The 24,721-nt window shown below is 37.2% G+C and overlaps 2 protein-coding genes across 2 annotated transcripts; one reads left to right on the forward strand and one right to left on the reverse strand.

Moving 5' to 3' along the window:
• Window positions 1–5,667: 5,667 nt before the first annotated feature.
• LOC132546049 (small ribosomal subunit protein uS13) lies at window positions 5,668–9,265 on the reverse strand. Its single transcript, XM_060209746.1, has 5 exons — window positions 9,257–9,265; window positions 8,430–8,528; window positions 8,010–8,096; window positions 5,940–6,133; window positions 5,668–5,785 (listed from the first exon to the last, which is right to left on the reverse strand). The coding sequence occupies exons 1-5, from the start codon at window positions 9,257–9,259 to the stop codon at window positions 5,710–5,712; spliced, it is 459 nt and encodes a 152-aa protein (XP_060065729.1). The 5' UTR covers window positions 9,260–9,265; the 3' UTR covers window positions 5,668–5,709.
• A 110-nt stretch (window positions 9,266–9,375) lies between these two features.
• Window positions 9,376–23,725, forward strand: LOC132546084 (vacuolar protein sorting-associated protein 52 homolog). Its single transcript, XM_060209780.1, is given in 19 exon segments — window positions 9,376–9,405; window positions 10,408–10,486; window positions 11,199–11,251; window positions 11,933–12,008; window positions 12,621–12,688; window positions 14,045–14,082; window positions 16,208–16,348; window positions 16,749–16,899; window positions 17,217–17,317; window positions 17,795–17,927; window positions 18,507–18,561; window positions 18,945–19,081; window positions 19,647–19,802; window positions 20,445–20,563; window positions 20,715–20,838; window positions 21,055–21,258; window positions 21,773–21,950; window positions 22,341–22,459; window positions 22,900–23,725. Coding segments are annotated over 19 exon segments (2,109 nt in total). The 3' UTR covers window positions 23,047–23,725.
• Window positions 23,726–24,721: the final 996 nt, after the last annotated feature.

Below are 24,721 nucleotides of genomic sequence, written 5' to 3' on the forward strand. Positions count from 1 at the left end.
AAATTTAAATAGTAAAATTGACAATGAAGTACTAATTGTTATTAAACAAGATATATATGAAATGCACTGTTTCCATAACTCCCTTAACATAAACGCCTTAGTAAACACAATTATGAAATACTATAATGTGCAAGGATTTATTGCAATTAGCAAGGAAGATAGCTTTAAGGAAAAGTTTTACAAATATTGGAAAAAATGGGGAAAACTTATTGCATTATAAAAATATTCTTTACTTGTTCCCCAGCTTTGATTAGTCGACTTCAGTTAACCCTATGTTTATCCTCATGTTATATTATTAGTTATCCATTCCTCATCTCTCTCTCTCTCTCTCTCTCTCTCTCTCTCTCTCTCTCTCTCTCTCTCTCCAACCCCCTCCGTGCCACCCCTCCCACCCCCACCCCATCCCACACTCTCTCTCACACATGTCACAACACAGATATATGCAAATGTGTATAAACTATTTCTATATATGCTATGTGATGATTATACATTTAAAAGGTATGTATGTCTACTGAATATATACACTCCTATATTAGTTCTAATCAGTGCTATTGGAGGTTTGTATGTGTGATTCAATGCTAATACAAGTATGTATGTATGACTTTTATTGTATGTATGTATATTTAATACTAGTATGTGTGGTTAGTGTGGTATGTGTAGTGTATATTTAATATTAGTATGCACGTGGTTTGTTTTGTATGTGTGTGGTGTATACTTAATATTGATGTATGATCTGTTTTGTACGTGGAGAACAAGAGGTCAACAAAATTTGCCTTCATTTGAAGATTTATGAGAAGCAATGTATTGTTATGCGATTGTGATGATAAAACTGAATAAAAAATATAAGTTACAAAAAAAACTTTATTCAAAGGGACCTGAGAAATAAGAACAAGTTCCGGTGGTGAGAAACAGATATATACCCAATTCCGTATACAGGAACATGAGTTATTGTGTTTAACAGTGGTGAGAACAGGGTACACATCTAACTTCGTACACAGGGACACGAGTTATTGTGTGTAACAGTGGTGATAACAGGGTACACATCTAACTTCGTACACAGGGACATGAGTTATTTTTATAACAGTGGTGGGAACAGGGTACACATCTATCTTCGTACACAGGGACATGAGTTATTGTGTGTAACAGTGGTGAGAACAGGGTACACATCTAACTTCGTACACAGGGACATGAGTTATTGTGTGTAACGGTAGTGAGAACTGGGTACAGATCTAATTTCGTACAAATGGACATGAGTTATTGTGTGTAACAGTGGTGAGAACAGGGTACACATCTAACTTCGTACACAGGGACATGAGTGGTACACATCTAACTCCGTACACAGGGACACGAGTTATTGTGTGTAACAGTGGTGAGAACGGGGTACACATCTAACTTCGTACACAGGGACACGAGTTATTGTGTGTAACAGTGTAGAGAACAGGGTACACATCTAATTTCGCACACAGAGACATGAGTTATTGTGTGTAACAGTGGTGAGAACAGGGTACACGTCTAACTCCGTACACAGGGACATGAGTTATTGTGTGTAACAGTGGTGAGAACAGGGTACACATCTAACTTCTATGCAGGAACTGCGAACTTGTAACAGGTACCAATAGTGAGAAACGGGTATACATCTTACTTCTTAAACGTGGACATGAGAGCTAAAGGGTAACATGTAACTTTATACACAGGGACCTGAGACATGAATTACATATCCTAGTGGTGAGTAGCTAACAGACAAATCGAATTTCTCACACAGGCACCCGAGAAAAAGAAAAAGATTTCCCTTTTTGATTTACATTTAGTATACAAACAATTAAGATGACCAGCTAATGTAAAAGAGCTGTTCTGTCATTGGTCTATAATTCTGGTACGTCATTTTGAAGGGAAGTTTCCTTGTACTTTTATCCGTTCGGCCACCTTACCGAACTACACTTGCGGATGCTACCCTACTCTGTCATCCAGAGCAAATACTGTGGTTAAGTGTTTCGCCTATAGACACAGCAATCACACAAAGTGGTGTTTTCAAAGTCACGAGGAGTACAAACCGTGCAGACAGGGATCGAACTACACACCTCAGTAAGACACGAGGTCACTAATTGAGCAATTGTGACCTCCTTATTTTCAACCAGATACACATCAAATATCCTATGATGTACAATATAAAGTTACAACCTCATTGTTTTCACCCATTTCTTCTGCTATCCATCGGTTACTGAAAGCTGATGAAATCCGTGTTCATCTGGATTAACTTCCAATTTGGTACACAGTATAAGCATGCTTTGACGATGAGCACAAACTCTCTATACATTAATGAAAAAAAAAAGAAACTGTGCATGGGTATAATATGCTATAACTTAGACAGTATATAAGAAATCGTTAAAAATTCAACCGGGTTTTTTATGTGAACTTTATTTAACACCTGGTCAATTGATATGGTTATTGCATCACCAGTGTCTTGGATAGAGGTCAGTTTTCACATACGTTCTCGAAACAAATGTCACAAGGTAAATTGGAGTAAGTGTCTGAAACGTCCTGTTTAATCTGTATTCGTTACTGTCCGTGCATTTACGTGTATGTCCTTATTTGGTGTTACCTGTTAGGTAGTGTCAGTGTCTGTCCTTATACGGTGTTGTCTTGAGACGTGTACATGTCCAGGTGTGACAGGTGAAGAAGTCGTGCAAGAGTATGTAGGGTAATAAAACTAGGGATACCCCTGGGTGCTGGGCAGAATCACAGATTAGCCACGTCGCTCTGGACGTCCTCGGAAGTCCAGGCGCCACATATAGCTACGGTTCAGTGACTGACACGACCCGACGGTCGGTGTAGTGATGTGGTTGAAATCTTAAATCAGGGGTATTAATAAAAAAAAACGTTCAACACACAACGAATTCGAGTTGATGGTGTGACACAAAGTTCAGCTCATCAATACCGTGCGTGTCCACAATTGGAATCGATGCATGCTCTCAACGGCGCCCATTGATGCAACAAGTGTGCTGAAAAATGCCTGGGGAATACTATTCTATATTTTTACAAGCGAACGTGGCAGGTCAGGTAACGTCAACGGCTGATTTTGGATGCAACGTAAACGACGCTGCATCTTATCCCACACGTGTTTTGCATGCGACATATCCGGTGACATTGCAGGTCCAGACAGCACATTCACATTATTCTCGATCAAGTCAGTGACAGCCCGCGCGATGTGTGGGCGAGCGTTATCCTGTTGAGGCGTGGCGTTACGTTGCTGCACAAATGGAAGGACGTGAGGTTAGATGATTTCGTCACGGTATCGGATGCTTGTAAGTGTGCCAACCACAACCACAAGAGCTGTTCTACCATGAAATGAGATGACATTCACACCATGACACTACCTCCGCCGAATAGACATCGTTGAATCACACAACTCGCATGGAAACGTTCACCAACACGACACTCTAGAACGACCGTTGCTGCTGTCAAGAATAAACCTGGACTCATCCGTGAAAAGAACACGTGCCCAGTCCTGTCGCGTGATGTGTATGTGTCCTCTACACCAGGCTAAACGTGCGACATGATGACGTTGCTAGAAAACATGACGTGTGGCTGGACGCCGTTGGTGTATGCCTCGTTCAGGCAATCAATTGCGTACCATTCGGGGACTAGTTCTTCTAAGGCCAGGAATACTTCTAGTCGTCAAAGAAGCAGTTCTGAGTTGCTCACGGAGATGAACGACCAGGATACACGTATCATAGCGATAAGACGTTGCGCGTGGACGTCCTGGCCGTGGCCGGCCTCTGTTGGGCCCAAACTGTTGGTACCGTCTCCAAAAGGCGTCTGCAGTATTTCGGTACACAGCAAATTGTCTGCCAACGTCAGTATGGCGTACACCAGCTTCGATCATGGCTACGGCACGTCATCTGTCAGTTTCACTCAACCTTGGCGTATCAAAGACGTTTTTCAAAATTATTCAGGTTTTGCGTGTTACATGTATTTACATTATGCTTTTACTTAGGTTTAGGGCAACAAACCTGACTGCTGGAAGAAAAAGAACGTGTATACGATGACGACGTGGGCAAGACAAACAAACTACCCGTGCAACTTATTCGCTGACCAGTGTACATGACGGATGCCTGTGTAAAGCTTGAATTGATAAAGCTGAGAAACACGTGAACATTTTACTCTTGTACAGTTTAGGATCTAAAAGATGTACAATTTATTATTTAAAATTTTATTTTATCACATTGGTCCCATATAACACCTCCGTTTGTTATTAAGTCTAATCTGTGAGCTTCCGTTTGCAGTCTAAACGAGGAAGGTTATTTGGGTTTTTGAGCGGTCTGAAGTGGCTAATCCCTTGTCATGATACAGTGTCTCGGCTCAGGATTCAGATGTTTTAAAGTGTGACATAGCAGGATGTCATGATACCCTGCCTACGCATATTATTTGAACGTTCTATAGCATAACAGGACAGTATGTCATTAAACCGTGTCTCGGCATATTATTTGGACCTTCTACTGTGTAACTGGACGGGATGTCACCATACCATGTCCAGGCCCAGGATTCGGACGTTCTATAGCGTAATTGGACGGGACTCGCATATCGAACGCCCGATTCCTGTGGTCCAAGTTATGACATTTCAGTGTGATTATACTATTGTACTGATAAATTATCTCGGACGATTCCGTGTCGTGATATTTTATGTCAAGACCAGTTTTCTTGGTCAATTAAGGTTAAGTAAACATAGATGTCATTGTACCTCAGTAACACGTGTCATACACAAATAGTTACATTTTATATTAAACAATATTCCAATAAAATACTGCTTATTCACTTATAGTTTTCTCATCTAGTTCATACAAACGACCTGAATAGATGTCTACAGCAAGCTTACTTGTTCGCTAATGTGACCGACTAACACACAGTGTTACCTATGTTAGCACCTCACATACAAGGCTACTTGTGTTAGCACCTCCCACACAAGGCTACTTGTGTCATCACCTCACGCACAAGGCTACATATGTGACCGACTAACACACCAGGCTACTTTTGTCAGCACTCACACACAAGACTAATGATGCGAGTACTAGTCTACTATCAATCCATGATTTTATTTCGTCATGTTCGTTGACCGATAGACTATTAGCCCACGACCAAGACAGAATATATCAGAATCTTCCCACTTATGTGAGCACCTAACACACGGGGCTACTATTGTGATTAAAGTACCTAACGCACGGGGCTACTGATGTTATTACCTATATTGTAACACAGAGGCTACTAATAATTGCACAGAACACACATGGCTGCAGATGTGAAAGCCGAACACACCAGCCGTGTACCTAAACATGAGCATACTGCTGAGAGTACCTCTTACACGAGGCTGCTGATTTGAGCATCTAATACAACTGATGAGTACCAAACACAGGAAGCTGCAAATATACGAGACTTCCGAGAACCCAACAGACTACTGATATAACAGATGACCTAGTTATGTCCCCTGATGGTTCTTTATTCTCTGATTAAGAAATGATGGTTATACTCAATAACAAATTCTGTAGTCTGATGAAAAAGATAACACAGTTCTTCATAGCACGATTAAGTAATGACAGATTATTCTTCCTTTCTTTAGTACGTCCCCCAACACACTTTGCACTTCTTTAAAAAGATAAAGGCAACACAGTGACATCCCCTGACAGATTCTTTATTAGTTTTAAGTAATCACATAATTTACTTCTTCTTGGCCACTCCAACAGTTCTTCCTCTCCTGCCAGTTGTCTTGGTGTGCTGTCCACGCACCCTCAGACTGGAAAAAAATGAAAACACTAAATTAGCCACTTTCTACATAAAGACAAAATTTTACAAACTTATATCAATCTTTACCAGCCAAGGTCAAAGATACTCTATTTAACCACTGTCAGTTACATTTTATGGTTGATAATATTAATGTCTGATCTTACCCCCAGTAGTGTCGGAGACCTCTGTGTGCCCTAATCTTCTTTAGTCTTTCAAGATCCTCACGGAGCTTGTTATCAAGGGCATTGGACATGACCTGGCTGTATTTACCATCTTTGACATCCTTCTGTCTGTTCAGGAACCAGTTAGGGATTTTGTACTGGCGGGGATTGGACATAATTGTGATCACTCTCTCAATCTGAAATGTAGAATTATTGATATTTTAACACATACAAACATGGTCAGTATTCTGATATTGAGAATAAATATTTCTACAAAGCTACAAATAAGTCACAAACCAAACTTTTAACCGGAATGAACTTGGGTTACAATGATCTATCCTCTAGGTTGGTCTGCTTCAATCCCATTGACTTTACCCATCGCTAGGTATATACATTTTTATTCAAAATATTATCAAAACTCGCAATGGTTATCACTTCACAAAATAAATCATAATCATATAAATTCTCCCATACTTAAAACACTTGTCCTGACCAAATGTGGTTTTACTAACTCGCCTCCTAATTTCTTTACAAACCAGTCCTTGAAGGGCTAAAAGGTTGAAATTCATCTGAAGACATACACTGTATACTTGTACTAAGCCGAAGGGGCCAACAGTTGATCTTCCAATCAAGAGGGTGAGTTTATTACAAGACAATAAGAGGAGTGACAATCTACAATTATTTTCAGAAGTCCCTGTAAACATAATTGCTGAAAGCAGTGGGTCTCTCAATGTAAAAATTCAGTATTTTCAGAATTCTTTGAGTTCGCTCAACATTCTATGACTAAAGGACAAAGAACTCTTATGCATATTTATCACAAGACAATAAGCCAAGATGGCCAACACACTGTAATAGTATTGGTGTCTTTCAACAGTTAAATTCAATGTTGGGTTTATCATGAAACATGGGTTTACTATTGGGAAAACTATGGTACTTTGAATACTTCTTTATTGTATATATTCACATTAGCTTTGTTATTCCCAAGGAAAAAATTCATATTTGGAGATTGTAATGGACCCAAAAAGCATTAAAACTTTTAAAACATAATATAAAGGGTCTAGTTAAAATATAATGCATGATGACACAAAAGTTCAAATCCTGGTAGAGTAAATAACATTGTTCTCATTCGTTGTCTCCAAAAGTTACTTTCTTTTTTAGTTTTTACTGTGACATATGATTCATCCCACTAATTGAATTGCTTACTTCTAAGGGACCTTCTTCCAGGTTCTGCTGTTTTTATATTTTTATCAATTGTACAAAGTACCAGTGTTCAGTGAGGAACAGAAATATTATGCACAAAAAAACCCAATGTCAAGTGTACATGGACACTGCATGCATATGAAAGGGACAGACAAGCCAGTAAAATATTAGTTTTAAATCCTATATCAATCAAAATCGTCTACAAAGAAAGCACAAATACATTTCTTTACTGTCAATTCATAGCAGAATCAATTTCTTATGCTGTCTCCTGTCTTGTGATTGGCAGATAAGAAGGCTCTGATTTAAATTAATTCCCAACCTAAATAATGTTTGTTTTCATATCATGGGCTTAATCTTTATTGTAACTCATATCTTGTACATTAATATTTTCTCCGTTAAATATTTTTGTTCACACAACAGCAGAAAAACTTATTGTTATTTACATTTTTTCAATATTCATCATTAAGATTTGTCTGTTTTGAATCATCAGATTCATTCTCTAAGAAAAGATATCAGGGACTCCAGGGCCATAATTTTGTGCATTCTGCCATATTGTCCTGTCTTGTAGAATTAACTTCAAACCAAAACAATGCTAGTTTACAACTGATGTGAATCTCAATCTGAATAGTGTCAGAAACATCTAGCCTGACAGTTTTGATAAGATTTTAGTATAATACTTGCTGGTCTCATGACCATATGCATGTATAACACTATTTTGAAAGATGGTGACATTATCTATAGCATACAACTTCCACTAGGTGGCATGGATACTTCATTGGAAACTGATTACTCAAATAAAGTGTATTTCCAGACCTGATATGATCCATCAACCATTACATCACGAAAAAAAATCTTAAAGCAGCAGTTCATTACCTCTTCTTCGCTCAGTTCTCCAGCACGTTTTGTGATGTCAACATCAGCCTTCTTGCAAACAACATTGGCATACCGCCGACCCATTCCCTACAAGTTAGAAATTCAGAAATTATTACAACACAACCAGAAGTAATTTTATGACTAAGGCTTATTTGATTCCTTTTATATTTGCCAAAAAAAAAAATCAATGACAATACAAACAATAAAGGTATAATTTCTGTTCAATAAAGTTTTTAAATGTTATTTAAAAACAACCTTTTTAGTTGCAAAAACATGGATGAAGTTGATGAATATTCTATTTTGATTTTTCATTTGATTAACTGATTAACTCAACTATCTTTCAAATGCAGGACTATCACCCATATTCAGGGTTTTGCCAAATCTGTTATATTGTTACATTCTCCTGAATATAATACAAACCTTGATGGCTGTCAAGGCAAACATAATCTTCCTTTTTCCATCAATGTTCGTGTTCATAACACGAAGAATGTGTTGGAACTTCTCAGGGATGATGAGAGCCTACAACCAAGTAAATAAAAAAACATACATATACAAGCACTGAAAACATGCAGCATCATGTCGAAATTAAATTGTAAATGTGTGTTAACATTCTGTGACCAATATTATTCCTTTAATCAATTTGTCAATTACGTAGTGAAATTCCATACCCTTTTTCACATAGTTGGTAGACTGTCCGATGATATCATGAAGGACATACAAAAACGATGCAATAGTTACTGAAATTCAAACTTGTATTCTAAAATCAAAGATATCCATCAGCAGGCACTTAGCTCGATGATGAAAAACGAGTATAACATATATCATTTATTTATATAATTATTTTTCATCAGCGAGCCAAGTGCTTGTGATCCTTATATACAGTATATTTCTATAGCTAATGTACACGAAGGAATGAAAATATTATTCCTACCAATATAATACTACATATCATAATTAGCCCAGAATTTTTTTTCAACACACTTAGATGAATATTCAAGCCTGTCATAAACACAGACCGAAATCTGTGATACTAAATTGGATCCCTTGTAGTCATGATAATACGGTTCGACACGTTCGTTCGATCAAAAAATTATCTATGAAAACAAGAACATGTTATCGAAAATGTTATGGATCTTAATAAACCATACATGCTTTCACTTTTTATTAATTTGATAGAGCTAATAGCTTCATATTTCAACGTGATGGGAGCAGATTAATGTGCTAAACCCTTAGCAGTAAACACTAACCATGATGGCGGATTACCGGAAAAGGAAGTCAAGATAGTGAAAATGCTTGATCTGAAAAATGTTTGCATTGGTCGAATTCGTGATGTATACATCAGACTGATCCAGATGAAGTTGGTGACATGGCGTCAACTGCTGCGGAGCAAAATAAGGTAAGAACACCAACTCATTCTTTTGCATACTCTTATGTAGGAAATTTTCACATGTTGTAGCATTTACCCAATAAGAATCAATACATGAGCTTCAGTACAGGTACTAAGTAACAGAGTAACATGTATATGTTCAGGTCCCGATAATGACGTTCAGAGAAGTCTAATGTAAACATAGCAAGACAAGTGCTGTACTGTATATATATTGGTTTCTTGATCGATAGGATTAAACACACTTGCATTCAAACCCAAATCCTTAAATCCATGTTTGTACAAGGCAAACTAATGACGTAAAAAGAGCAGATCGGCGTGTCTTGTATTTCAAAGTGTTCAAGTAAAATGTTCGGTACAACCATTGATGTGAGTAATAGTTATGCATTCGAGGGATAGTTACCGCTTTGAGTAATCAATTAGTTCCGCATATACAGTGTCATTGGAAATAGAAACACATAAAGTCCTTGTAAACATTTGCAACAAAAAGGTGTCATATCTTTTCAAAACAATAAGCAATGCAATCTTGTACATTAATAATAATATACATTGTCACATTTGCAGTTTGATGATGTTAAAGATATGACACCTTTTTAGTTGCACTTCTTTTAAAACAAACTTTATATATTTCTTTTTGAGAATAATCCTGTATTTAAATAACTAACTGATTACTAAGCCGATGGAGCATGTTGGTAGAAACAGCCGATAGTAGATTGACCTGGGTTTGATTACTGGTTGGGGCATTTCATAGGAATGTGTGTTTTCCTTGTTCTTTCACGATGATAATTCATGTAAAAATACTTTTAACTGAAGTTAGTACAAATATTGAAAATAAGCCCACTACCCCAATGCAATATAATGTACATTGTAAGAATCATTGTGTTGAATAGAGATACAATATAACACAGCCAATCCAAAGTGTAAACATTGGTCTGCCAATCAATGTTTAATGTTAATAGGACTGCAGAACACAATTCTCTTACTGTGATATTGTTTTATGCATATATACTATAGGACCTTGCTGACAATCTTCAGTTAAATCTTGGTGAGCTGGACTTAACTTCAGAAGATTTTTGGCTGGAGGAAGCTGATGGTGAGTATCAGTGAAATGGTTGACTGGAGATAACGAATGGTGAGTATCACTAAAATGGTTGACTGGAGATAACGAATGGTGAGTATCAGTGAAATGTTTGGTAGGAGGAAACTGACAGTGATTACCATTAAAATGGTTGATTAGTGGAACCTAATGTTGAATGATAGTAAAATGGTTGACTGGAAGAAGCTGATAGTGAATACCAGTAGAATTAGATGACTACCAGTAAATGTTGCTTGGCTGTAGGATTATTCGTAGGTGGTATAATTCCTTGGTTGCAGGATTGGAAGGTAATTTTCAGAATGTTGGATGGTGTGTAATTACTTGACTGTAGAAATATTTGATTTCAGGAAACTGACTGGGTATAACAAATTTTTGGAGAAAAGTTTTATGACAATATTTGAGGTGGATCACTGGCCTCTGACTCTGAATAGTAGAAGGGTTTTAAATACTTTTGAATTCTCTGGATGTAATGTTTATCGAAATACATGTAGCTCCTCTAAGTCTTTGTGACATTTCATTCTCAGCCTGGGAGACAAACAATTCAATACATCTACACAAGGAATTACAGGTAGACAAATAGAAGAATTAAGATACTGGAAAATAGTGGCGGTGTATTCCCTTCACAACTCTTTGTAAAGAGATATAAAGAGTTGGTCAGTTTGAATTGGTGTTATAAATGATTAAATAACTGATTTGATTCTATTTTCAGTACATATTCAACAGAATTTGGAAGATGACATTGTTAAAGAAGCCCTCAACACTGTAAGTTAATCATCAGTCTTGGATCGCCTTCAGTGAAACTCTCCTAAGATTCACACACATGAAATCAATAGATTTCTTCTACTTCAAATTGTAGCCTGACAGGCCACTCAAAATGTTACCTTTGCAGGCTGAACTAAAATTTTCTAGAACTACAATATCTGGTTTTGAGGATGATATAAGAAGTAAGGTTTGTTTAAACTTATAAAGTGATATTTTCTTAGGGATCGGATGGTATAATATGTTTTAAATTTATGTGATATATAATATGTAATACATATTTGTCATCATCAGACCATATCAGGGATACATAGCTGTATTTTGTGTTATAATCTGAGCAGGTGAAAGGCATACAAATTTGGAATATTGACAAAGGGAGACAATTCTTACATGTTTTTATTTAAGTTGAGGACAATTAGTTGCATTTTGACCTATTCCTTTTCCAAGTCGAAATTGTATGTTATATTGCACATTTTTCCCATTTTGATAAAGCAAAAGTTAATTCAGCTTTCATAAATAATGTAGAATCAATGCATTGTTCCCCTTACATTTCAATACTTTCATACAATTGGTACAAGAATATTTTTGGAGAAGTGTATAAAATTGACCTTAAGTCTAATTCTTGTGTGGATTAAGATAGGTGCATGTAGACATTGAAGAAGTTTTTCTTCTAATGTGATTTAGGGGGTTGACTTGAGGCAGTATTCCAAACAAGTGGAGAAAGAACTACTGGATGTGGAGAATGCCTCCATACAGGACTGTATCCTTGTCAGACTGTTTAACATTGGAGAAATTTTAATTTACATCAGAGTAACTTGATTCATATTAAATTAGCTGATACATATAAGATTAAATTGATTCCCTTTTCTGTGATACTTTAAAGTAACATTTACAGAGGATTTTTTTATCCTCTCAAATGAATCTTAATCCATTTCCCTGATTTACTGTCTACAAGGAAATATTTTCTAAAGTCTCTTGTTTTTTGCCTTTTGCCCACAGGACAAAAATAGTTGAAATTTAACTCTGGTAAAAAGATGGAGGAAAAACCATGGCAAGTCGATTTTTCCCATATATAGTATTTGCCCCATATAAAAGTTCACCAAGTCACCTGATGATCAGCTCAAGTCTAAATGACTTGGTTGTTGTCAGATTGATTTAGTTCTCTACAGACTGACTCGGTTCCTATCGGACTAACTTTTTACTCACAAAGCTGACTTGTCTAAAGTCCGACTTTATTTTTATAAGCCTCTCACTTGATTTCCGTAAGGTTAACATAGCTGCTATTAGAATGAGTTGCTACCCATAATTTGAAGTATCACAATGTTTTGCTCACATACTTATTAAGACTGATGTGATTCCTTAAGTGGTACAGACATCAAGGAAAGCCAGAACATTGCCAGTCTGCACAAACAGATTGCTTCCTGTGACACTATTTTAGAGGTGAGTTGACTACAGTTACAGAGGGTGATGTCATTTACAGGTCAATAAAAACATGAAATACAGGTAGATCAGATAGAATAGATTAAAAAGATTTACAGCTAAAGTGAAACTTATAGCAAACTGACATTGTGTACAACAAAATTAAGATAAGGTTTTGTCGTGATTAGATACAAAAATTCTTCAGTTGTTCAGAATGTGTTCTGTATAAATTGTTCACTATATTAACACAAACATGAAGCATGAGGGTAAGGGTATACTCCTTAGTAAGTGTATCTTCTGTGTTAATTGACAAATAAACAACGGTTTGCATTGGTAACCAGTTTAGAGACTTGAGGAACATATTAAAATATTGAACATAAACTACACAGTATACATCAGAAATACTTTTGGTTTTGAATGATTTTATGTTCTATGGTATGGAGTTGTGTGACAGACAGAGGTTCACTAACCTTGCTAGGATGTACTATGATGTAGAGGTGTATGACAGGCAGATGTTCACTAACCTTGCTAGGATGTACTATGATGTAGAGGTGTATGACAGGCAGATGTTCACTAACCTTGCTAGGATGTACTATGATGTAGAGGTGTATGACAGACAGATGTTCACTAACCTTGCTAGGATGTACTTATGTAGAATGACAAAATATTATTTATGAGGATGTATGACAGGCAGATGTTTTTGGGAAACCCTCCTGAATGTACCTCATGCAATGTTTAGTTATTGATGTAGAGGTGTTCACTGTTCACTAACCTTGCTAGGATGTACTATGATGTAGAGGTGTATGACAGACAGAGGTTCACTAACCATGCTAGGATGTACTATGATGTAGAGGTGTATGACAGACAGAGGTTCACTAACCATGCTAGGATGTACTATGATGTAGAGGTGTATGACAGGCAGATGTTCACTAACCTTGCTAGGATGTACTATGATGTAGAGGTGTATGACAGACAGAGGTTCACTAACCATATTAGGATGTACTATGATGTAGAGGTGTATGACAGGCAGATGTTCACTAACATTGATAGGATGTACTATGATGTAGAGGTGTATGACAGACAGAGGTTCACTAACCTTGCTAGGATGTACTATGATGTAGAGGTGTTGACAAAACAGAGGTTCACTAAATGCTATTTATTTAGAATGTAGGTTCCTTTTTCTAGTGTAGAGGTGTATGACAACAGAGGTTCACTAATTTGCTAGGATGTACTATGATGTAGAGGTGCTTTAGAAGTATCAGTAATTTTGTGATAGTTTTAGAACTTTTATAACATGTGCCCCATTTGTGGTCTTTTTATGTGAGTCCAGGTGATATTGGGAAGGTTTTGACTTATAATTCTTTTTTGTGATGGCAGAGAATGGAACAGATGCTGAATGGCTTCCAGGGATGGAGGTAGCAGCATGACAGCAGAGTTCACTAACCTTGCTAGGATGTCTATGATGTAGACAATGACAGTCAGATGTTCAAACTTAAACACCACACATGTACTATGATGTAGAGGTAATGACAGGTCACAGGGTCACTAACCTTGATAGGATGTACATGATGTAGAGGTGTATGTACAGATGTTCACTCACAGGATGGGTACAGATAATACAGGTCACAGGGTGGGTAGATAATACAGGTCACACCATGGGTACAGATGTTCACAGACCTTGCTAGGGTGTACTATGATAATACCGGTCACAGGGTGGGTACAGATAATACAGGTCACAGGGTGGGTACAGATAATACAGGTCACAGGGTGGGTACAGATAATACAGGTCACAGGGTGGGTAAAGATAATACAGGTCACAGGGTGGGTACAGATAATACAGGTCACAGGGTGGGTACAGATAACACAGGTCACAGGGTGGGTACAGATAATACAGGTCACAGGGTGAGTAGTGATAATAGAGGTCACAGGGTGGGTACAGATAATACAGGTCACAGGGTGGGTACAGATAATACAGGTCACAGGGTGGGTACAGATAATACAGGTCACAGGGTGGGTACAGATAATACAGGTCACAGGGTGGGTAAAGATAATACAGGTGACAGGGTGGGTACAGATAATACAGGTCACAGGGTGGGTAAAGATAATACATGTCACAGGGTGGTTACAGATAATACAGATGACAGGGTGGGTACAGATAATACAGGTGACAGGGTGGGTACAGATAATACAGGTCACAGGGTGGGTACAGATAATAAAGGTCACAGGGTGGGTACAGATAATACAGGTCACAGGGTGGGTAAAGATAATACAGGTGACAGGGTGGGTACAGATAATACAGGTCACAGGGTGGGTAAAGATAATACAGGTGACAGGGTGGGTATAGATAATACAGGTCACAGGGTGGGTACAGATAATACAGGTCACACCATGGGTACAGATAATACAGGTCACAGGGTGGGTACAGATAATACAGGTCACAGGGTGGGTACAGATAATACAGGTCACAGGGTGAGTAGTGATAATAGAGGTCACAAGGTGGGTACAGATAATACAGGTCACAGGGTGGGTACAGATAATACAGGTCACAGGGTGGGTGCAGATAATACAGGTCACAGGGTGGGTGCAGATAATACAGGTCACAGGGTGGATAAAGATAAAACAGGTCACAGGGTGGGTACAGATAATACAGGTCACAGGGTGGGTAAAGATAATACAGGTCACCGGATGGGCACAGATAATACAGGTCACTAGGTGGGTAGGATAATTCAGGTCACAGGGTGGGTACAGACAGGTAAACATCACACATATAATAGTATCACATACATAGATAATACAGGTCACAGGGTGGGTACAGATAATACATGTCACAGAGTGGGTACAGATAATACAGGTCACAGGGTAAGTACAGATAATACAGGTCACAGGGGAAGTACAGATAATACAGGTCACAGGGTGGGTACAGATAATACAGGTCACAATGTGGGTACAGGTAATACAGGTCACAGGGTGAGTACAGATAATACAGGTCACAGGGTGAGTACAGATAATACAGATCACAGGGTGAGTACAGATAATACAGATCACAGGGTGAGTACAGATAATACAGGTCACAGGGTGGGTACAGATAATACAGGTCACAGGGTGGGTACAGATAATACAGATCACAGGGTGAGTACAGATAATACAGATCACATGGTGAGTACAGATAATACAGGTCACAGGGTGGGTACAGATAATACAGGTCACAGGGTGGGTACAGATAATACAGGTCACAGGGTGGGTACAGATAATACAGATCACAGGGTGAGTACAGATAATACAGATCACAGGGTGAGTAATACAGATCACATACACAAATAATACAGGTCACAGGGTGGGTACAGATAATACAGGTCACAGGGTGGGTACAGATAATACAGGTCACAGGGTGGGTACAGATAATACAGGTCACAGGGTGGGTACAGATAATACAGGTCACAGGGTGGGTACAGATAATACAGGTCACAGGGTGGGTACAGATAATACAGGTCACAGGGTGGGTAGAGACAGGTAAACACCACACATACAATTGTACCATAGAGATCTATGACAGATCAGTGGCCAGTTCAGAGTTGTGTGGTTCCATGCAATCAAATAATCTTAACTTATTATATTACAGGCTGTGAGAGGAGAGCTGAGTCAGTTTGTTGATGAGATGGTTATACCAGAGACAATGATCAAGTAAGTTACATTATAATACAGCATGGAATTTTTCCAAACCAACCATGCATGGGACATGAATATTGGTCAGTTAAGGGAGGGTTCGGTTTGCAGAAGTGAACCAAGTTGATCTGTCCGGACTTGGAGAGGATTAAACCAGTTTCATTCTGTACATTACATTCTGTTTGCTTTTGGCCTTCACATTGCACATGTCCAACTGAATGCAGCTATAAAAATGCTATTTAGGGTAAAAAGTGTTTCATGTAATATTATATTAACTGGATGTGATATTATATTAACTAAGTGTAATATTATATTAACTGGATGTGATATCATATTAACTAAGTGTAATATTACATTGACGAGGTGTGGTATATTTACTAGGCTTGATATGTTATTGACTGGTTGTGATATTTTCCAGTCACATCCTCGACACACCAGTAACAGAGAGAGAATTCCTTGAACATCTCCATGAGTTAAACCACAAAATTAACTTTGTCAAGGAGCAGTCTTTCCGAGATGCCAAGTCTTGTTACGATGTCCGTGATATTCTAGAAAAATTGAAAATAAAGGTAAATTATGATTATATTGTATTGTAGTAAAACATTTTATTGTTTCTAGTGTATTATAGTGAAGAATCATATTGTTTCTAGAATATTGGATTTTTTTTATTCCATTGTAAGAAATACAATAATACAGACTAATTACAGAATGTTTACTAATTACAGGGTGTATAATACAAATGATAGACTTTTTACAAATTACAACCTTATTACAAAAAATTCTACTATTTACAGAATAGTTACAGACACTGATAAAAATTACAGACTGTTTGCTATTTACAACCTAATTACAGACTCTCTACTAATTACTGTTGTTCTCTTTACAGGCTATAGCCAAAATCAGAGAATTCCTAATGCAGAAGATATACTCCTTCCGCAAGCCTATGAGCAACTATACAATACCACAAAATGCAATGCTGAAATTTAGGTAGGATTTCATTTAGAAAGACTTGTAATGCTTATATTTTTAAGCCAATCTGTGTTATTGCAGAAAACAATGAAGGGTGGTCATGGTTAAGCTTATACTAGTATGCCTGTTGAAGACTTAGATAATTTCTGCCATGGTGTGTGTATATATACAAGAAAGTTAAAAAAAAAAATTAAAAGAAAATACATGTATTTCATTTTATGAAAGGTAGTAGGTGAAATCTCTTGTTTTTGTCCTAAACCTCTACTGGGTAAATTTCAACAGTTTTCTCTGTTACTGGCATTAACAGAATTTGTATTTTTTCATTTGAAGAATAGCTGATGTTAAATGTTTTCAGCATTATTCATATAAGTCTCATTATTTTTAAAATCTTCCTTCACAAGGAATAGTTAATTTTTATTTGAACATGTTCAAAGAAATTTGAAACATCAAATCTATGGTTAAGTGTATTCACAGTGAGTGTATAATACTTCACAGGTTTTTCAATGAATTCTTGATGGCCAATGAAAGACATGTTGCTAAGGAAGTTAGAGACGAATACATTGATACCATGGGGAAGATGTACTACTCTTATTTTAAGGGTTACCTGAGCAGACTGATGAAATTACAGGTAATAACTAAAGGTAGAAACAGGTTGATACAAATGTGAGTGAAGAAAAATGTTAAAGATATAGATAAGACATGAAGAATATGTGAAGGGAGTTACACCTAAAAAATTCAGAGAAGATGTGGGAACAAAGTGTGGGGAAATAAAGTAAAACATTGAAGGAAGGTATTGGGAGACACATGTAAAGTTTTGAGTGAAGGTAGGGAGATATGGGTAAAGAACTGAGGGGAGATGTGGGGAAAAGGGTGGGGAAATACAGGTATGCATTTAAAGAAAGTGTTGGAAGATAATGCAAAGTTTTGAGGGAAGGTGTGGGAGATATGGGTAAAGAACTGAGGGATGGTGTGGGGAGATACAGATAAAGAATTGAGGGGAGTTGTGGGAAGATACAAGTAAAGTATTGAAGGAATGGTTGGAGAAATAAAGATTAGGTACTAAGGACAAGTGTGGAGAGATACAAACAATGAAGAAAATCACTATTTTGATAATAATAGATTTTAATTATTAGGGATAAAATGCATATTTATCCAAAGGCTTCACTTTCAAATTGGCCTAGGTAACTAGACAACTTTTTATTTGCAGTTCGAAGAAGTAGCAGAGCGAGAGGACTTGATGGGGGTAGAAGACACTGCCAGAAGAAATATTCTTTTTTGGATACAGCGCTACTATCTCCATTGAGATTTCTTTTTTTGTATTTTTTTCATCCCATCAAAACTAAGGCTTGCTGTATGTTTGACATAAATTGGTCAGTTGCTTTTATGATTAAAAACTTACAGTTTTGCAGTATAAATGTAAGTACACATGGAGAAAGGAATAGAGTAAAAATGCAGTAGTAACTCACAATCAAAATTTGGTAGGATTACAAATCAGGGGAGATAACTTGTAGTGGCATATTCTTGTGTTGACACTATTTGCTCAGTTTTTTCAGCTTTATATCACAAGGTCAATCACTATTGTAAATATTATTAAGAAGAAAAATTGACATGCAATATTTTGTTTATATTTCTCCCTAACTTTTCTGAAGCTTCTTCTCCACGAAACCAACATTAAAAAATAGGTCAACAGTGTTTACTCTCGGTAACCGTGGTAATATCCTTGGATCAGATCTGGAGGGTCCCATCATCGTCCCTCATGCAGCTCAAAAGTCTGACACCAAGGTATGGTTTTAGCCTCTAAAACAGCATTTATTATAATTACAAAATATGTTTGGCCCAAATTTAATGAAAAACAGAGAATGACTTGTTCACTGTAATAATAATGACACAATTACTTTTTGCAATATCAGTAACTTTACATTGACAAATGATGTGATTCCAGCAGAATGACCTGCACTACAACTTTGAGTGTCTGATTATATTGCAGTACAACTTTGTTTGTCTGATTATATCGCAGTACAACTTTGTTTGTCTGATTATATCGCAGTACAACTTTGTGTGTCTGATTATATTGCAGTATAACTTTGTGTGTCTGATTATATTGCAGTACAACTTTGTGTGTCTGATTATATAGTAGTACAACTTTGAGTGTCTGATTATATTGCAGTACAACTTTGTGTGTCTAATTATATTGCAGTACAACTTTGTGTGTCTGATTATATTGCAGTATAACTTTGTGTGTCTAATTATATTGCAGTACAACTTTGTGTGTCTGATTATATAGTAGTACAACTTTGTGTGTCTAATTATATTGCAGTACAACTTTGTGTGTCTGATTATATTGCAGTACAACTTTGAGTGTCTGTTCCGTAGTATCCACTTCGCCCTGATGGACAACTGTTGTCGAGAATACCTGTTCCTTGTTGATTTCTACATGGCATCTGGTTCCGCCTCTATAGACCTATTTAATGCTATCATTGGCAAAACCCTCACACTCTACCTGGTAAGTTCCCTGCCTGGTAACCAAGTCTCACACTCTACCTGGTAAGTTCCCTGCCTGGTAACCAAATTTCACACTCTATCTGGTCAGTTCCCTGCCTGGTAACCAAAATCTCACACTCTACCTGGTAAGGTCCCTGTCTGGTAACCAAAATCTCACACTCTACCTGGTAAGTTCCCTGTCTGGTAACCAAAATCCCCTGTGAAATGCATTTGCAAGGGATATTAAGTTCGGCTCTGTATGTCCGTCCATTTGTGGGCTTTTCCAGGCTATAACTCCAAAACCATTCAACTCGACTTCACAAAGCTTGCTGAATATATTATTTGCCCTACTTGTGCCTTTTGCTATTGACAGCATTCTATTTGTTGTATTTTTTGTGTTACCATGGAAACATAGACAAAAAACACTAAATTTCTGGTTACTTTCCATGTTACAACTTCTAAACCATTCCACTCCACAAAACTTTCTGTATATATTATTATTATTTTGCACTAGCGATTTTACAAATTGTTATATATAAATATCATTTTTGGTTTTACACCAACAGCTCCTTGTCTGATTTGAGTACCCGTAATGGAGTTGGGAGATCAATAGTTTGCTCATATGACTTCTGTGTAAGATTTTGATGGTTTTATCTTTACACAGAAACAAATGGAGGAGTACATCAATGACTGCTATGATTCTATCGCCATTTTTCTCTCCATTCACATCGTATATCGCTTCCATTCCATCATGCAGAAGAGATCAGTGCCAGCTCTAGACAGGTATATGTAAATGAATTGACTGTTCTGTAGTTTCACAATCAAGTCTTAGTCTGTAATCACCTGCTGTACAATATCACAATAAAAATACAACAAAGTTTGGAAATTATGATGATTTTTGAAGTGTTTTTGTATGACTTTTGAAATGTTTTAGGTACTGGGACGCACTACAACAAATGATGTGGCCAAGATTTGAATACATCCTCGACCTTAACATACAGAGTGTCCGTGACTGTGACCCACAGAAGTTTGGCCACATTGACAACCGGCCACATTATGTAAGTTACATCAGACAACAAAACAAGCTTCATATGTTTGATGTCTGTTAACAAGGGATCAAACATATTACATAAAACAAATATTTATTTCCATCAGTTTTTTTTAATTCATGTTGATCAGTTGTATTCCTGAGAAAAATAAAAGTTGTGGAGTTTGCAGCTGCAGGTCTAAAGTTTGTAGAACTGTATTTTTATTCATCATTTTTATTTCAATAGATTACACGACGTTATGCTGAGTTCTCAGCAGCTATTGTGGGAATCAACCAATCATTTCCCAACGAGAGAGTCCAGCGCATCCTGGAGCAGCTGCAGACAGAAGTGGAAAATTTCATTCTAAAGATGGCTGCTGAGTTTCCACACCGCAAAGAACAGCTGATCTTCCTAATCAACAACTATGACATGATGTTGGGGGTCATTATGGTAGGTCATAGTTATCAGAGCAATGACACAATGTTGGAGGCTATACCAGACCAACGTATCACAGGTGTGACACAGTGACAGGGGATATAATAGGTCAACTTTGACACAGTGTTAGGGGCTATACCACATCAACGTATCATAGATGTGACACAGTGACAGGGGATATAATAGGTCAGGGTATTGCTGCTGTATCACAGCTGTGACACCATGTTTGAGCTACTTTAGGTCAAGGTATCAAGACAGTGACATAGTGTAAGAGGCTATAACAGGTCAACAAATCACAGATATGACACAGTGCTAGGAAACATTTTGGTCAAAGTCGTTACAGCAGTAACATAATGTCATGGGGTCAGTAGATTTAAAAAGTCACATATTTTTCATTGATCACACAGTATTTTCTTGTTTTGTATGAAATTCAAACTGAGGGATATTCACACATCCATGGACACATTCTGACATGACATCATGTTAATGGTTATGTACACATTGTAACTAAAGTTTGTCTTTTTTTAAGGAGAGAACGACAGAAGATTCCAAAGAATCTGAAAGTTTTAAGGAATTGCTAACTGCACGCACAACAGAGTTCATTGAGGAGGTTCTTTCCCCTCACTTCGGGGGTCTCATTAGCTTTGTAAAGGACTGTGAGGTGATGTTGGAACGTGGTCACACTGATAGTCTCAAACACGAGGAGAGTAAGTAGTGAATTTCATGTTATAAAAGTACTAGGCAAGTGTAAAGGAAAGGTGACTTAATTCAGGATTTCCATTGGTAACTCTTGACCACAATTCAATTTTGTTGCATTCATAGATGATACAAGTCTTGTTTACAGAACTCCATGTCATAAAAATAAGTTAGTGAAATCCTGGTGCTATGGGTGCCAAGGGTCATGCTAATTTATTGCTGTCACTACATGGCGCAGCAATCTTATTAATGGATGCATTCATGTGTTGTCAGGCCAATACTGGTATGTTTGTATCTGTGATATGTATGTCACAGGGTTGGTAATGATGTGTTTGTAGTTGTGATATGTATGTTATAGGGTTGGTAATGATGTGTTTGTAGTTGTGATACCTATGTTACAGGACGGGTACAGCAGATAGTGAGAGGCTTCAACAATGACTGGAAACGGGCCCTAGAAGTGATCAATGGTGATGTAATGAGAGCATTTACAAACTTCAAAAATGGAACACAGATACTACAGGTGAATGATAATTGATGTAATTCATATATCAGTTATAGTAATACATCTTTTATTGGAGTTACAAAGTCTTTTGTAGTCTATATATCACATATAGCTATATCTAGGTTACAAAGCCTCTTGTTGTCCATATATTAAGTACAGCAATATCTAGGTTACAAAGACTCTTGTTGTCCACATATCAAGTACAGAAATATCAGGGTTACAAAGCCTCTTGTTGATCAAGTACAGAAATATCTGGGTTACAAAGATTCTTTTTTAGGATGACTTCTGTTGTAATTTTCTATTATTATAGAGGATTATAGATGGGTTGCTGAACTGAATCAATGTGGCTTATGCTGACAAGTCTCACTGTCACATGGCAAATTGTACGCCATTGTGTGCATTGTATGACGATTGTCTACAGAGCCAGGAATAATGATAACATAATCTTGTTGTTGTAGGGAGCCCTGACCCAGCTGATTCAGTATTACCATCGCTTCCAGAAAGTTCTCTCACAAGGACCCTTCCGTAATATGGCCATCAGGAACGAGCTCATCAACATTCACCATGTCATGGTGGAAGTAAAGAAATATAAACCAACATTTTAGATCCTTCTTGTTAACGAGTTATCACAATGTAACATTGAGATTCAGAATCCTTGTTAGAATACAACGTACCTGTGATTTGAATTTGGGACATTCTCACTGATTTAGTGTTGTAATTAATAAGAACTTCTGATAGACTTCAAACTCACATACAAAAACTATGATTTAATTCTGACATCATTTAGATTGAGGGTTGGTTGTTTTGTCAGGATCATGTACAAACATTTTATAAAGTGGAATAAAACTTTTTGTACATATTTATGTATCTATATAAAACATAAATTATAAATGTTTAAACAGATCGTTGTAAAATATGTTTGAGCAGTTCTTTGTAAAGACATGTAATTATGTACCTCTGAGACTGTTGTCTGTGACTTTGTAGATTAATGGATTTTTTCTGTGTATATTTATTTTAACAATTTGCCTGTCACAGCTGTGTACCAGAAATATTTAGGTGGAACATTCCATATCATTATGTCCCCACAGAACTATCGATGAGGATATGAAAGAAGGAGAGAGAAAGAGGAGGAAGAGAGAGGGGAAAAGAAGAGAAAGTGAGGGTGATGAGAGAGAGATGGGAGGGGGACAGAGAGAGGGAGAGAGAGGGGAGAGGAAGAGAAAGCAAGGGTGATGAGAGAGATATGGGAGGAGGACAGAGAGAGGGAGAGAGCATATGAAATTATCACAGAAAAGATAATAAAATATTACAATCATGGATAGTATTTTGTTGTTTTTAAATTTATGAATATTCATGCTCGTTTAACCTTGGTAAGTGTAGTATATCATATTTAGTACACAAAATTACCAAAACATATTGAAATCAGTTACAGATACATATACATGTATATGTATAGAAATCAATTACCAGATGTTGCGTATATTATCAAGAATAAAGAGATTTTGGTAAATGTCAAACTCAATCTAAGTGGACAGAACTTGAACATCAAAGTACACTAAATCTGCACTACAGATGGTACAATTCTTCAAGGTGGAAGGTCATAGTTCACTCACTTCCTACTTCTTGCAGGGGGATTTTAAGATGAAGGTACTAAAACAATCACTTCCTACTTATTACAACAGGAGTTTAAACAGAAGGTCATTGGACAGTCGCTACCTACTTCTGACGAGAGGAGTTTAAGGTGTAAAGAAGTCCTTTCACTTCCTACTATAGGTGGTTAAAGCAAAATTCACACAAGGAGCATAAGATGAAGCTCCTAGTATACTCACTTCCTAGTTCTGACTAAAAGAGTTAAGGTGAAGATTGAAGTATACAAACTGCCTTCTTCTTACTAAGGAGTTTAAGGTGAAGGTCAAGGTATACTCACCTACCTCTGACTAAAGGAGGTAAAGGTTAAAGCCAGTAGACTCTCTTTCTACATGTTTCTAGAGGAGGTGAAGATCGAAGTACACTCATCCCTTGAACACTTTCTACTTGTCACTAGAGAAGGTGAAGGTCATAGTACACTCATCTCCTACCTCTGATTACAGGCGGTAGAGGTGAACATCTGAACACTTTCTACTTGTCACTAGAGAAGGTGAAGGTCATAGTACACTCATCTCCTACCTCTGATTACAGGCGGTAGAGGTGAACATCTGAACACTTTCTACATGTCACTAGAGGAGGTGAAGGTCATAGTACACTCACCTTTCACTTCTTTCTAAAGGAAGTGAAGGTCAT

The sequence above is a fragment of the Ylistrum balloti genome, unplaced genomic scaffold (genome assembly GCF_031769215.1).
Source record: "Ylistrum balloti isolate Yb309-2 unplaced genomic scaffold, AGI_CSIRO_Ybal_v1 Utg369874, whole genome shotgun sequence".
Classification (NCBI taxonomy): domain Eukaryota; kingdom Metazoa; phylum Mollusca; class Bivalvia; order Pectinida; family Pectinidae; genus Ylistrum; species Ylistrum balloti.